We start from the raw sequence: 17,225 nt of genomic DNA, 5'->3' as shown, positions 1-17,225 counted from the left end.
GGTCGCATGGGGTGCGACCTTAACGTCGCATGGTGCGACATTAAGATCGCATCGCAGGCGGCCTTATAGGAGCATCGGGTGCACCGTTTTCGTAGCATCGTGATGCAACGTTGCCCACGCAGTGCGCGCACAACGTTTTCCGCACGGGACTTGATGCGCACAATTTTTTTTTTACATGGGCTTTTCACAAGCGTGCTAACAGCTAGCACCGCTTTGTGAATTAAGCCCGTGAAATCCAAAGGTTTTAGGCACAGTTAACATTTTGACACAGGAAAGCCAATGTTTGTAGATTTGACAACGCATCAGTAACAAAATGCTGGTGCCAAAACTAATGGAGAAAAGGTACATTTGCCCTTAAATTCTGCCCTTAATGTGTAAAGCTGTCTGTAAGCTAGCAGGGGGCATAGCTGAGATTTGGCTAGCTGAGCCAATGGTACTGTTGTACAATTTTAGCAGATCCCTGATTTGTCTAACTTGGACTGTATATAATCCAAACCGATACAGCGCTCACCACTCCTTCTAATAACTCATCCAGTGTGCAGCTAACTGCCAAAGAGCAAAACCAGTCAGTTCTCCTCAAAGTGAAGTAAAACGATCACAGCAGCGCTTCTGATATCCTTTCTGTGCAGTCATTTATAGACCTAGATCAAAGAAAGCAGGCACATAGCAGGTAATCCCCCAACACTGGTACACCCTGTGTATAAACACACACACTGTGCATAGGGAACTATCACCGCATGCAGGAACAGGGGTCACGCTCCCCCCCTCAATCCCCTGCTCACCAAAGCTCTGCTTTAAAACAGGCGGAGGGCGGAGCCTGGACACGCACACTGTACAACACAACAGAGAGGACGGATGTCACCAGCGCTACGGTGGGGAAATCTGGAGGGCATCTATGTCAGTCGGCTGGATATGTGAGATGTGCTTATGACTTTTACTTTATTTGGTACGCATATTTTTTATGGGGCTTGAGCCATATTAAAGAAGATTTTATGCCATGAGAGGCGGATGTTTTATGTTTCCTTTCAGCTACCTGTTGCAGTAACTTTTGATGTGCCTGTTTTAAAGCAGAGCTTTGGTGAGCAGGGGATTGAGGGGGGGAGCGTGACCCCCGCTCCTGCATGCGGTGATAGTTCCCTATGCACAGTGTGTGTGTTTATACACAGGGTGTACCAGTGTTGGAAGATTACCCGCTATGTGCCTGCTTTCTTTGATCTAGGTCTATAAATGACTGCACAGAAAGGAATATCAGAAGTGCTGCTGTGATCGTTTTACTTCACTTGGACTGTATACAAACAGTGTGATACATTTAATAAAATGATTGTATACTGGGATGCAAGTGTGCAAAAGATAAAAGAAAAATGATTGACTTTCTCATGAAGTTGTTGGGGACAGGCAGCCAATAAGGAGCACAAAGCCTATAAAAAAGTGAGAACAAGGAAGTTCCAGAGCCATTTTTATTGGCAAGTGTTTAATAGTACACAGAAGAACAAGTACAAAGCACATTGTGTATCCAATATTTCCAAGAAGCAACTTCACAGAATTTTAGCATGAGACATGAGGAACCCACAGTACACAGGCTTTGCTGATAAAATGCTCAGGTTATAAGTTACTCTTACTTTTCTCACTATCCAATGAAACAAACAAGTGAAGACTAATTGAGTTTACTTCACAAGTAAAAGTTATTGACTGAAGCCTGAATGTGTAATATACTGTAATGTGTGTGTGATATTAACAAGTTCTACAACATTATGAATGCTCCCACGCTTATATAAAAGCATTTAAGAAAAACTAAATGGCATTACCCTTGTGTACTCTCCACTTACATAACCAGGGAATAATGAATTCATTATTGCTAAAGTGTTTCCCTTTAGGTGTTTCTCCACTACAGACTCTCGATGTAGTACCTTTATTTAAATAAAATCTTTTTTTTTTTTAGATTAGCAATACATGTAAATAGCACAATGTAATGTTAATGTACTATCTATGGTCAATATTGGTTTACTGTCCCAGGCCCAGAATGTAGGAAAGATAAGCTACACCTAAAAGAATGCCAATATTTACAGTATTACACTTCCTAGAAACCTGAAGCTATTGGTATGGGATACAAAAACCAAGTTTAATACGTATGTGATCACAGCTTTGTCCCTTATTATACAGATTTAGATATGAGAAATGCTGATTAGCCACACTGATGGGCATTCTGAGTAACACAGTGGGAAGTACAAGGCACATATACACTGCATAGTATCTCCAGCAACTAATCAGATTTAAATTGTAGGCGTGCCACTACATCCTGTGCTTTATTTAGCATGGCTAGACATTCCAATGTGAATGCATGTATGTATAATACAGTGGAAAAAAAAATACAAAATAATGAGAATAATACCGGTAATTCAAGAGATTGGAGTAACATTAAACTCCCAGCAGTATAATAACCTTCCCTCCTGCCTTCATCCAGGGAACCTGATCCAAAAAGTCCCTTACTCGGCCTATTTATAGGGTCTTCTTATGCTAATAGTGGTAATAATTACTACTATGTTCTATATGCTTAGTTGTGTTATACATTGTATCTCAGTCCATGCCCACAGCGCAAGTATCTTCATAAACAGGCCCTGGAATATTGTGTGTGTGTGTGTGTGTGTGCGTGTGCGCGTGCATGTGTGTGTGTGTGTGTGTGTGTGCGTGCGTGTCAGCAGTAGTAATATTATGATAAAAAGTTTAATGTCCTGAAATAGGATAAACAAAAGTTTGCTTTCTTAAAACTGAAAGAATTTGCGATAATTCAGATTGGAGTGAGCTTGAGATGTCTCCCAGGCATCACTGCTGAATATATGCAAATTAACCATTGTACCCTTAGAAGCTAAACACACCTCCAGAACCGCTGGAATGCAATGATGTGTCAGCTTGTTAATTTGTACAGAGCCATAATGATCCAACATGCATACAGACTGTTTCGGATTGTTTGATCCTCATCAGTGCATGGCATGGATTAATTTGACTCTATGCAGTAGGGCTTGCAACACCAAGAGGTACAGACTAACCAGTCCTGAAATTGAAGACACATGAGCACTTAAGAGTTTATGCTAATAAACCAGGCTATTGTGGCTCATAGTTGTGAATCAGAGGCCTATCCAATGCTACTGGGGAGACACATACATATATGGCATAATATTATGCAGGTTAGTCCAGGACCCCATAAGTATAAGGCTGAATAGTTGTATGAATACACCAACATTTTTATTAATTATTACTACTGACTGCCATATGAGTGACGGTAAGAATTTTTCTTAAAGCAGCAGGGACAGCCATACTATCTCAGGAAAAAAACACAGATATAAGTAGATAAATGCTAGTTCTACTTACATAACATATGTATTGTACTGTCCACATTTTTATTTCAGTGAATTTATATAGTAAATAAAGAGTAAAGTGTTTCTTGCGTTTTCCATTTTTACTACTTCTGACTGAAGCCAATCTTGATGTAATTTCCTCCCTTACTCTTTATTTCTCCTAGAAACTGCACTGGCATATCTAGCTTGCTCTGTAAACACATGTGACCACAGCATAGATCATATCTCAGCAGCTTCTCCCTTTCTCAGCCTCAGCCTGTCACACTGAACTGCTTTCAATCAATCAGTGAGGAGCAGGAATGTGGGAGGGGAGATGACAGTTGTCCCTCTCCTTGACAATGTACCAAATAGAGCCAGGCTGACTGAGATAAGATGTATTGCAACAGAAACATTTCTGATTATATTGGAATGCTTGCAGTACAGGGTCAGGTTGCAGACTGCGTAATAAACACAAAGCAGTGGGTAAACTGAATTTGATTTGATGTTTGACAATCCTGCTTTAAGCTAATTGAAGCAGGGATTTAGCATCATACTTACAGACAGCATATAATGTAGAAAATCTATGTAAGTAATGTCAATACTTTAAGAAGAAAAAAATAGTGGAAATAGGGGTAAAAAAAACTCACATTTCTATCTTTTCCGGCAAGTCTGCAAAATTCCTCTCTGTCTTTAGATGCTGGCCAGTGTATCTACAAAAATCAGGTTTAAATGTTAGAATATTCAAACATAAAAGATCACATTATTTTTCACTGTGAATGTAAACACATACATATTTTACGCCTTTAACCTTTTTTTTCTTGTTTCAGTTTGTTCTATGATCTACAACTGAGCAAAGAGGATGACATGTTCTGACCGAAGGCATAAAAGTGCTGTGTGCATTTTCAGATGTGAAGATGTCTAACCAGTGACTCAGTGGGGGTTTGTGTTTATTATATTTAGACGGAACTAGGGCACTGCTTTTCTGCATTGCTTTCCAGGGCCCTTTATTTATTATTATTTCACTCATTTTAATGTTCTTACACTTCTCTGCACTGCGTTACAGAGAACATCAATCCATTCACATGAATCCCTATACACCAAAGGGATTCAATAGTTTAACTCCTCTTGCACACTCTAGGGACGGCCTTTGAGCTAGTACCATGTATAGTTATAAGCAAATGAATAGCCTGGTCAAATTAATTGGTTGGTGTAGTCAATTTTAAAAATAAAAAGTGGTAAACAGCTACTAAAGAAACTATTTTTTTTTTAAAAGGCATGTTTTAAAATATTAATAATGTACTGTTAGATTTTATTTCATGAACTTTAAAATATAGCATCAAACTAAATAGTCATTATGGCAAGTGCAAACATGCTAGGCAGTAGCAACTACCACCTTGCTACAAGCAATACCACATAAAACACAAACATTTCTGCTGTACACTTACTACAAGATTTTTGCTGCACTTAGAATATTCCATTACATTGTAGTGAATGGGACAGAAATATAGTCACACCAAAGATTGTCCAAGCAGTGTGATTGTGATTAGTGGCATAGCTAGAGATTATGGAGCCCCAGAGCAAAACTTTCATGGTGCTATCTGATAAAGGTGTTCTTGAGAAAGGCCACCTGCCTCTTCCCTATGGCTATGTGGCAAATTTTCATTCTTATGCAAGCATGCAAGCTACACTGCTAATCCATGGGCACTGAGACACAGTCAGAGGGTGGAGGAGCACAAGAAATTTAATAGTGAATACATCAAGTACCACCTGGGCCCCCTCTGCTTCAGGACCCCATAGCAGCTTCTATAGCCCCCACAAAAGCAGGGCCCTTTCCGGTGTTCCCCAAAGGGAACCTCCCCCTTTGCCTTCAGCACAGGGGGTACATGGGGTCCTCCGACACCCGAGGATTGGAGGACCCTGACCTGCCATTGGGCATCCTATGTGGTCCGGGTGGCTCCCCAGAGTCCCCGGTGCGTTATTCGGCTATGCATATGGGCAGTACAGACCTAAGCACCTTACTCTGCCCGGGATTTCCCACGTCCCGGTTTTTTTCGGGTACTCCTGGAGCGCCACTTCCCAGGTAGTACGCCTAAGCAAAGCCCTCAACCTTCCAGCTTTGACTATGGTAGATCCATCTAGTCAGAATCTAGGGAACGTAAGAACAACAGTGGACAACCGTACTAGAGGATTTGGGGGTGTCGCTCCCCTTCCTCACTCGTTCCAAGGTGCCCCCCCCCACACTTTCGGGGGTTGTAAGAGCTTACTTCAGGCCCGGCCTGCCCTGCAACTGATAAGAACAGATACTACACTGGATCTTAGCCAAAAGGCCGAGAAGCAACTGGTGTTCTGCATCTCTATGAGGCCTCTCAGGCCTGTGTATAAGTAGTTCTCTCTGAACGTTTTTTTTTATCTTTTGGTCATCCGCATCTTGCCTTAAAGATAACCCATAACGAATCATAACAGAACATATTAATATCATGGTTTCAGCATCAGAAGCACTTATTATAATTATATATTGCTGTATATTGGTATGTAAACCCAGTGATTTTTAGCCTGGGCTGGATGTCACACAGCCTTCTGCCCCAGAGCACCCTGGGAGATCATCTGACATTCCTGCTCACTACACATATGGAGGAAAAAAAAGTCCACAGTGATTAAACTTAACCTGGCTGTTACAGCTTGGGGCAGGCGGGCATGCTCCATGCTGGATAGGTGCAGGACACAGAGGGGACTCAGAAGAGGAAAGAGGAAAGCACCCTCATGGCATTGCGCCCAGAGGCTGGTGCCTGCCCAGCCTCTGCCTCAGCCCATTCCAGCCCTTAAGGTTATAATATCTACTGGATATTAACATCTAATTAGGTATTTATAGTTAAGAACCTTACAAAAATACCTTTCTCTCTGGACAAGTAGAAAACTGTCCAAATGTATGCACATATCACAATCGCTTTATGATTGATTCCTATGTTTTAAAGTTAATGTAATAAAAAATAAACAGGAATTAACATTATCAAACACTTTCCCACAGAAGTTGTTTTCTACTTTTCACTTACAAAAGCATCTAAACATTCAATGTGGCTAAGAAAGAAAATATTGAGATACTGAGAATGATGCCATGCTCACAGAGATCATACACACTCTTATATCTATATTATTGTTATTATCTTTCCTTTATAAAGCATGCCAGCAACAACTATGAGCAGTACATGGAAAACAAGGAGCCTTTGTGTATTTCACTTTGCACATCTTCATGGCTCCTTGCATTGCTTTATTAAGTAATCTCTAAAAATAAAGATATTTGTTTAATTACACCACTCTGATAATTTCATAATGCTTTCACTGCGCAGTACATCTGTTTACATCTGTAATCGCCAAAAAATGTAAATGTTGATACAAAGTTATTTTGAGAATGACTCAATAAACAGGCTTATGGCTGATACCAGAGAATATTGCATTTTAAGTGGAAATGCTTCCTAATGTCCTTGCTACAGTAAAATAAAGTGAACAATGGGTGTTTTCTTAGCTCAAATGTAAGTTCTGCATATACACAGTAAAAAGTAACATGAATTTGGCAGCAGATCCATACGGTATCATAAAGAAGTTATTGCTCACAGATGAGATAGTGGTCATATTACTTATAAACTCCCTAGACCATTTTTCATTATAAACGGAGTTATATAACAAAACAAAATTGTCTTTTATGGGCATCAAACATTTACTAAAAGAGTCTGATATTCAGTAATGCGATCTTCACTTTATTATTAAAAAACAGTATATTACAAAGAATACAGTAGAGGGATATGTAGATACTGAATTACACACAGGAAAAATGTGTCTAATCCAAAATCCAGACGCGCTAGAATCTTTCCATCCAGCTTTTATTTAGTAGTATCAGAGAGGCACCATACAGGATGCTTTGGGTGTGTCCACACGCTTTCTCAACTCAGAAGTCCTGGCTTGGGAGAGGGAAGACTTTGAAAATGTTGCTTAGTATGTTGTAAGCTGCAAGAAGTGAATGGTTTGCACATTGTCTATTAATACCAATGGTTGAAAAAGACAGAATAACCCTCTGTGTGGATTTTGGATTGTACATTTACTTCTCTCCTGCTGTTTAGCTGGAAACTGGACTAGGCTCAAAGAATTTAGGCTTGTGGCGTGTGTTCCATTAACTACCAGAATCCATCGTACTCGTCTAAGGCTGTCTATGAATTATTGAATGCTGGAAAAAAGCACTCCTGCTAGCTATTTTCCATGTGGCATAGTTGTTCAAAGTGATCCTGAAGGTGATAACTCCATGAACTGCTTGTGGTACAACTTTATACTATGAAATGTCATCTTCTTCAAGCTGGGCTTGCCTGATTTTAAGTGGGTCACTTAAATTTGGTTCATATCACCATATCAGAAAATTAAGCTAGCTTCAAGGATTAACCAGCCCTCCAGACAGCTCTGTTTAAGGGACATTTCAGACATTGTAGCAAGGTGTTACTATCAGTTAATAGTACAGCAACCCACCTCATTAACAGGTAGGAGAGGAATAAGCATTGAAATTGGAAACTTTTGGTCAATGATCTTTTGCCAATATTTCTCGGCAGAATACAAATTAGGGGAAAGCATTTGAAGACCAGCGAAGATCTTGCCTTGTCTGTGTATTCTGTCATTAAAAAGAGCAGTGATGACATGTGCTCTGAGCTTTCCTCTTTGCTCAACCTAGCAAGCACAGACAGAAGAAGACATTCAAATAGAGTGGAAATTAATTCCTCTTTGTTCAGTGTTCAGAATAGAGATGGCCCGAATGGTTCGACCACAAACTTATTCGCGCAAATTTATTATTGGTGGTTCGCGTTCGCGAATGAATGCAAACTTTATGGCAGTTCATGCCGCCTCCTATACTACATCATTAGGGTCAACTTTGACCCTCTACATCACAGTCAGCAGGCACAGGGTAGCCAATCAGGCTACACTCCCTCCTGGAGGCCCTCCCCCCCCCCTTCTAAAAGGCAGGCAGAGTCAGGCATTTTACTCACTCGTGTGCCTGCAGTAAGGGAGAGCTGCTGCAGACTCACATAGGGAAAGCTTAGTTAGGCTCTTGTAGGCTTGTTAGCTTGCTCCTTGCTGATTCTTATTGCTAAAAAAGCACCCCTCAACAGCTCTTTTGAGAGCTAATCTTGTTCTTGTGATCTATTTTTTTTTTTTGTGGCCCACTTGCATTATATACATCCCTGTCAGTCAGTCGCAGCTAGCCTTTGGCCCCTTAATTCCTACTGTGCCACTGCCAGGCCCAGCACATTCAGTGACTACCTGTGTGTGTGACAGGCAGCTGCACATTTGTAATACCCATCATTGCATATACCTACCTGTTCAGAGCACCCATCTACCTACGTGAGTGCACTCAGTGTGATATTTAATACCACCAGTCACTGTACCTGTTCACAGTACCCAGGCAGCTGCACATTTGTAATACCCATCACTGCATATACCTACCTGTTCAGTGCACCCACGTACCTACGTGAGCGCATGCAGTATGATATTTAATACCACCAGTCACTGTACCTGTTCATGTTACCCAGGCAGCTGCACATTTGTAATACCCATCACTGCATATACTTACCTGTTCAGTGCACCCACCTACCTACGTGAGCGCATGCAGTGTCACTGCACCTGTTCACGGTACCTGTGTGTGTGTGTGACAGTTGCACATTGTATTGATACCAGTCACTCAATGCATACCTGTTCACCGCACCTGTGTGACTGCACATTGTATTAGTCAAGTCAGTGCATACCTTTCACTTCATCCTCCCCCCCCCCCCAATATGGGCAAAACAGGCAGAGCCAGAGGCAGGCCACCCGGCAGGTCTGTTCGAGGTCATGCTGTCGTGATTTTGTGTGGCCCTGGACCAAAGTACAGTGTTCAGAAGGCGCGTGCCATCAACCCCCAAGACTGTCAGGACGTAGTTGACTATTTAACACAGAACACCTCATCTTCCTCAGCTTCCGCATGGAAGCGCGACATATCTTCCTCCTCCTGCTCTGATTCTGGCACCCCACTTCACACTCAGTCGACCGCCACCACCAAAGTGCCATCACCCCAGGCCTCAGTGGTGTGGACATTTTTGTGTGTGTCTGCCTCAGATGAGAGCAATGTCATCTGTACTATCTGCCACCAAAAATTGAGCCGTGGAAAGACCAAGACCCACGTAGGGACAACTTCCTTACGAAGGCACATAATGACAAAGCACAAACTGCAATGGGATGACCACCTGAGGAAAAGCAGCACACAAAAGCAAAGCCACACACAGCAGTGGAAGATACCAGGCCGCAATTACTTCTCAAATAAGGTGATACCCAAACTGTACCGTGATTTTGAAAGGCAAGTGGTGTCATCTCTGGCACACAGCGTACGGTCAAGGGTCCATCTGGCCACGTGGTCTGCAAAGCACGGTCAGGCCTGCCCGAAGACTAAGTCAATCCCCGCACACAGCATCTCTGCCTGCACACCGTGTGACTGCCTGCCCCAAGACTAAGTCACTCCCTACACAGCATTTCTGCCTGCAGGCCGCTTGACTGCCTTCTCCGGCACCACCAACAGGGTCCAGGATACCAGGCGGATTCCTGAATTTTTAAGGCCGCTATAATAATTTTTCTGGTGTGTGTACATGCCTGCCTAATTTTTCTGGCTGCACTGCAGATGCACAGGGTGTTACACAGTGAGTTTGGTGTGTCAGTGTGAAGCAGTACTCTAATTACACTCCCTGATTGATGTATACACATGCAAGATGTTTTAAAGCACTTTAGGCCTCCAATTTAGCATGCAATGTGATTTCTGTAGATTTAAAGATTTCTGCCCTTAAAACGCTGCTGTGTGTCAAATCCAGATTTTCCCCAGGGACTTTTGGCATGTATCCCACTCATCCATGCAAAAACTCAGATGTTAGACCCCTTGAAACATCTTTTCCTTCACTTTTTTGGCCAGCATAAATGTTTCTAGTTTTCAAAGTTTGCATCCCCATTGAAGTCTATTGCGGGTTTGCAAAAGTTCGCGCAAACTGAACTTGGAAGTTCACGTTTGAGGTTCGCGAACCAAAAATCAGAGGTTTGAGCCATCTCTAATTCAGAAAGCTGACATATTCCCTGAGGGTGGCCTCATCATGCTTACATATCTAAGTACCCTCAAATGCCTATGATCCACTTCAGATGACTTTTTTTACTCAAGCTACAAAGTTGTCAGATTTTTTTGTACTTGGCACTTACAATCAATGAATACCAAAATTACACTAAACATAACTCCTTTTCTTGTCACTTTTATTAGGATACAACATTTTTCTTACTGTGTTTATGCATGGACTAAAGATAATAAATTTAATAGGACATTGTGTTTTAACTTCACCATTCCCTTTCCTTTGTTTCTCTTTTCCTTCTTTCAAAGTGTTTTTCATCTGACCAATGTGTGGTCTGTGTTAACAATTCATCTTCTAGATCAAATTGCTTAAGCTACAGTGAATGTAATTAAAATCGGTAATCATTAGTTACAGCTAAAGTCCCCATAGGGCTGTGCTACATGTGCAAATTTCATAATTTTTTTGAATGAAATTTAAACTTTTCTGATAACTGCTTCACATCTAATGTATAACTTGCGATAAAGCACCTTCTACTAAGACAATAAAGAAAAATTTCAGACCAAAGTTTAATGTAATTGTTTCTTATAGTGTTGAAGGCACAGAACATATATTTTATTGCTGTCTTTCTGTTCTGATCAACTCAGACAGCAATAAAACCCGACAGAGGTTTTTACACTTGCATGTGTGATCCGGGCTTCAAAACACATGTTATATGGTTCACAGTGATCAGGAGGTCAGGAGCCAATGAAAATAGCTCCTAACCAATGTACAGACAGCTGAGTTTTGTGCCGGCAGGGACGCACAATTGTGTCATGTGCATGGGAGCCCTTGGCGTTAAAATTCTGCTGCATCAGGCTTAGGCAGCTACAAGTGTGGTATAGTTTTAACATGCGACGGTCCCAAAGGAGATAAGTTAATGTGAAACTTAATTACCAGAGACAGTTAAGTTGCAGGGTTCCGTACCACTCAGTAATGGTACTCTTCGGCTCAGGTGCACTTTACAGAAACAATTTATTTATACACACTATCTTTTACGTCTCTACATAATCATGTCCATTATTTAAAGTGGTCTAACACCCAGTATTTCAACTTTGTTTTAAAAGATTGCTTACAGCTTAGAAACTATTATGCCAGATTTTTTTTTTAGCAGAAATTCACTGAATGGATTAAACATGACATTTTAGTTTTGCATTTAGCTAGAAATCCTCCTCCGTGCTGAGGTTTAGATACAAATGTATCTATTTACAATGTAAATAAAGAAACACCTCTCTGAGAAAGCACAGAGGGCTACCCAGACAGGCTTTTCAGAGCTCTATTTGCATTCCAAACAAAGATACATTTGTAACTAAACCTCAGCACGGCTGCGGATTTCTAGCTAAATGCAAAACTAAAATGTCATGTTTAACCCATTCAGTGAATTTCTGCTTAAAAAAAATCTGGCATAATAGTTTCTAAGCTGTAAGCAGTCTTTTAAAGCAAAGTTGTAATGCTGGGTGTTAGACTGCTTTAAGCATTTATTACATATTTTTTGAAGGTTTTAAATCCCTTTGTTGCAGAAGCATTACAATTCTCACCGACTGATAGTATGATTTGACATGGTTGGTGGTTGTTTATGTTAATGCTGCTAAGCAGTTACATAAGTGCCCATAAGTTTACATAGTCTCGTAAAATGTATGATTTATATTCCATTTTTCATTGAATATGAATGGTAACACAAAAAAAAATGTCTGGCTGAAGCTATTTATTGTCAAACTCCCTACACAGACTACTGAAATGACCCTGATCAAAAGTTTACATACCCCAGTTCTTAATGCGTTGTATTGCCATCTTTATCATCAATGACAGCTTGATTTTGTGGTAGTTGTGGATGAGGCTCTTTATCTACTCAGACATAAAACTGCCCATTCTTCCTGGCAAAAAGATATAGGGGAAAGAGGCACCCAGGAGTAATACAATACTTTAAAAACAAATAAAATGAAAAAAAGGTGAGGCGGCTTACCTCAAGGAAGCCAAACTCACCTAATAGAAGAGTTTTTATTGCACTGGCAACATGTTTCGTGGGTACTTGCCCACTTCCTCAGGCCAAATAGCAGTGCCAAGCAGTACTAGTAGCCGCAGATAAGGCGCCTTATCTGCGGCTACTAGTACTACTTGGCACTGCTATTTGGCCTGAGGAAGCGGGCAAGTACCCACGGAACACGTTGTCAGGGCAATAAAAACTCTTCTATAAAGTGAGTTTGACTTCCTTGAGGTAAGCCACCTCACCTTTTTTCATTTTATTTGTTTTTAAAGTATTTTATTACTCCTGGGTGCCTCTTTTTCCTATATCTTGTGTCGTCACCCTACTTTTGGAGGGGAAATATCCCTCTTGGACCATTTACAGGTCACTTGAGGTTGTTTTTTATCTAGAGTGCGACCACCACCAGCTCTGCCTGGTAGCTGAGTGGGGTCGGGTTTGTACATCTCCACCTGCTGACAGCGGCTGGTTTCCCTTCTGCAACCCACCTTTGTGAGTATAATCTACCTTCACTTTTACAATATTTTCCCACTGCTGTGACATACTGCGCCATTTGGGCTCCTGTTATCTCTCCTCCTGTAGGGTGCAATTTTTTTATCACCCCAACTTTTTTCCTGGCAAAAAGCCACCAGTTTCCCAACATTCTTGAGCTGTTTTGCAGGAACTGCACATTCGAGGTCCCCCCAGAGTGCCTAAATGATATTGAGGTAAAGAGACTGAGATGGCCATTTCAGAACCTTCAATTTATTTTGCTGTAGCAAATGACAGGTCAACTTGGCCTTGTGTTTTGGATCATTGTCATGATGGAATGTCCAAGTACATCCCATGATCAGCTTCCTGGCTGATGAGTGCAAATTTTAATCCAGTATTTTTTGTAACTTACTGCATTGTAACTTACTGCCATCAATTCTGACCACATTTCCTGTGTCTCTGTAGCTCACATATCCCCAAAACATCAACGATTGTCAACCATATTCCACAGTAGGAATGGTGAACCTAGGCCTAGGACTCCTCTCCAAATGTAGAGTTTATGGTTGTGGCCAACCAAAAAGTTGAATTTTAGTTTCATCACTCTAAACGAGTTACCAGAAGATTTGAGGCTTGTCTCTGTGCTGTTTGGCATACTGTAAGTGGGATACTTTGGGGCATTTGCGTAGTAGTGGCTTTCCTCTGGCAACTTGACCGAGCAGCGCACCTTTCTTAAAGTGCCTCCTTATTGTGCATCTTAAAACTGCCACATAACATTCTTTCAGAGTGTCCTATATTTCACCTGCGGTTATTTGTGGGTTTTTCCTTGTGTCGTGAACATTTTTTTTTTTGGGTAGTTGTGGCTGAAATTTCAGTTGGTCTACCTGACTGGTTTGTTTTCAACAGAGTTTGAACACTTCTGATTGATATTCTCAATTGTTAGGATACTTTCTTATATCTCTTTCCTATTTTATAGAGTTCAACTACCTTTTACAGCAGATCCATTGACATTTCTTTTGCTTTCCCCATGAACTAGAATCCAAAAAACCTTGGTTTAGCACTGGATGAGGGTCTGTCAGGACTCCAGAAACTCATTAAAGTGAACCTCCGGACTAAAAATCTACTCAGCAGCACTGAAAAGGCCTGGTGTTTCTTTAACAATTTCATAGCATCAGAACTTTGTTTCTCTTATCCAAGCCTAATTTTTAGCTGCACAGAAGAAAACTGCCCGGGCTTTTTTCCACTGATGCTGTGCAAAGCATGATGGCATTTCTGATGTTGTTGCTCTCATTCTGCTGTTTTGGTGCAATTTTTTTTTTTTTACATTTTGAATCTTACATTTGAAGCCTAGCGTGTGCAGCTGGGAGAGGTTATCAGGACACAGGACAGTTGAAACTGTGTCTCCTGCTCCTTGTCACCTCCTTTCAACCAAAAAGATGGCTGCCCCCATGACAAAGATGGCAGCCCCCATGAATCACAAACATTTGCCTGTTCTTTTAAAACAGGGTGGGTAAAAAATTATATTACCCATCTATTCTAATTAACATAACTAATGTAACTTACTGACAGTATGTTTGTTTAGGCTGAAGTTCCCCTTTAACCTTTTATACACACCCACTTATTACAAGCAAATAGATCACAGCACAGGTGAAGATGGTTACCTTTAATAGCCAATAAAACCGATTTGTGTCAAATGGTGTGCATGTTATGAGGTCAAATCACCAGGGTATGTAAACTTTTAATCAAGGTAATTGTGGTAGTTTTTGCAGTGATTATGACTTAAAAATAGTAAACACAATTGTTTGACAATAAATAACTTCAGACAACCACTAGCCATGAGTGAAAGAAAAGGTTTTGTGTTATCATTCATGTTCAGTAAGAAGTCATAAATTCTCCCATGGTATGTAAACTTATGAGTACAGCCTTACCAGCATTCTGCAAACAAGTGACAAGCTGTGCAGGGAGAGGAGAGGTTAACCAGACAGATGCAAGTTACATTTTACAGAAAAAATACCTTGGCAGATAAAAGCAAATGGCTATTACTTTCTGGATGACCACTGAATATCTACAACAGGCAGTGTGTAAAATAAATGCCCTGCACTCCCTTTAGTAGAAAACATATATAATCAAGGTGCCAACTTATATGCACATTTGAATTTCACTATTTGTTACTATGGATTTCTCTCCCAGCATGCAACTGAGACTGCAAATCCCTGTTAGCATAATCATGTGACCTCAGCCCACAGCAAAACAAAAACTACCTAGGAAGTATTGAATATATTTTACATTATGGGGAGTACAGAGCATTTATTTTGTACACAGTATAAGGTGACTGTAGATCCTTTTACGTTTGCTCAGCCATCATACTCTTTTGAATTACGAATCTTGACTCTGTACTGCAGGATACTTAGTAAAACTGCTTCCGCAAGACTAGTTTACAACTACATGTCTAGATGTAACTCTGTGCACCAGATGTTATTCATACCTACCTCATTAGTAAAGTGAAGAGGTACTGTACATAGTCATTGGATTAATGGAATATAAATAAATGTTATGGGAAGAAATATTTCTTCATAATGCCTCCCAGCACTGTCATCATTTTAAACAGGGAGCCCCCTTTATAAGTATCACTCCTGACAGAGCTTGGAAGGAAGAAGCACTAAATATAGACTTCTGCTACAAAAGGTTCCAAGGTAAGTATACACACCAAGTGACTGCGCATACAACTTCATAAGCGTAGACTTTAACTGTAATTAACACAGAGTCCCCTTCCAGGTCACCAGTTCATTAAAATCATGAATGAACATGTTGTATCTGCTACTGTACAGAATACCACACTTTCAGTCAGTATTCAATATGTATAAATAGTCATGTCATGTTGTGTTATAATATAAAATGACAAACTACACTGTGCTGTCAAAAGGCGAAACAGCCCAGACTCAAAATATATTCCTGGTGGGTTTCACATGTCACATCAGATAAAACACACACAGAGTTTTAAGCAAAGTATAAAATTAAGTAATAAAGGTTGCTTATATAGTATATTGTACTTACTGTGTTAAATCATAACATCTGATATAGCTAAACCAAATGGGATATGAGGAACCTAGGCAGAGTGAATATGACATCATGTGGTCTGCTCATTTATACTATATGTTGACAACTCAATCAATCTAATCCACACACTTTCACTTATATGTGCCATTTCCATACAGGACTGTTTCAGGGTGACCTTTAAATAGTACATTCCTTTTTATTATTTGTTTTCCCACTAACATTCCATAGTTTTCTTTTTTTTTCTTTTTATATTTATGTTGGTGTTATGAAACTTGCTTCTTTTATTATACAGAGCACCAGGTTTGCATGAGCTTATTTGACCTAAAATGTCCCCCTATGGAGAAAACAAAAAGGAGTGACCTGTATCTAAACTGTGAACACAATCTATTATGGACATAGTAAGCAAGAGGATCAGTGTTATGCTGGGCAGCTTTCATAATAATAACAAACATTAACATTTAAAAAATCCACATAAAACTGTATATACTGATTAAAATGGGTTCATTTTTATTTTTCACAAAGCAACTTTGTAAAGTACCTAATTTATTTTCAATCACAGCCCTCGTCATCTGTGCTTTCACATTTAGAAACAGAAAATTTTATTACAGTGTAAAAGAAATCATTGTTTACACACGGATTTACTGAAACTTCCATTGTTAGCGCAATAAAGCAAAGCATGTTCAATGTTCAATACTAAAAGGACTTTAAATACTTTCTTTACTCAATAAAGAACAAATGGAACACAATACTGGATTTACTAAATTCCAGATAGAGAACAACAGAAAATAGCTGCCAGCAAAGGTCCTGACGCTGCCACATGCAGCTGACTCTAGTTTACCAACAAGCAGAATTCAGTAAAAACATTTCTCAGTAGCATTTCAGAGGAAAGGGCACTGTCAATTTTCAAACCAATCCATAATCTCAGACAGGGACTATGGCCTCAATTCACTAAGCTTTATCAAACACTTTATCAAACGTTTGATAACTTACCTCATGGGTAAAATCTAATTTTGAATTCACTAAGGTGTTATATATTTATCGATAAAACGTTCAATAAATCTATAACACCTTAGTGAATTCAAAATAAAATTTTACCTATGAGGTAAATTATCAAACGTTTGATAAAGTGTTTCATAAAGCTTAGTGAATTGAGGCCTATGTATAAAAAGATTTATACACCACATTGTTGCATGAGTACTCACTGCACATACAATTGTGTACAATATCCCAACTCACTTT

General features: G+C 40.0%; 1 protein-coding gene and 1 pseudogene across 2 annotated transcripts in view; both read right to left on the bottom strand.

Annotated features, from left to right (window-relative positions):
• SEMA3D (semaphorin 3D) overlaps positions 1 to 17,225 on the bottom strand; it is a 231,829-nt gene that overhangs the window by 111,317 nt on the left and 103,287 nt on the right. For both annotated transcript variants that reach the window (XM_068276170.1, XM_068276171.1), the window contains exon 4: positions 3,980 to 4,042. In XM_068276170.1, the coding sequence (XP_068132271.1) occupies positions 3,980 to 4,042 (63 nt within the window). The remainder of the gene's footprint in view (positions 1 to 3,979; positions 4,043 to 17,225) is intronic.
• LOC137564669 (U2 spliceosomal RNA) lies at positions 5,578 to 5,671 on the bottom strand (annotated as a pseudogene).

This window comes from Hyperolius riggenbachi, chromosome 3, assembly GCF_040937935.1.
Source record: "Hyperolius riggenbachi isolate aHypRig1 chromosome 3, aHypRig1.pri, whole genome shotgun sequence".
Classification (NCBI taxonomy): Eukaryota; Metazoa; Chordata; class Amphibia; order Anura; family Hyperoliidae; genus Hyperolius; species Hyperolius riggenbachi.
Note: the sequence above shows the minus strand (reverse complement) of the source record. Positions and strands in the feature narration are given on the sequence as shown.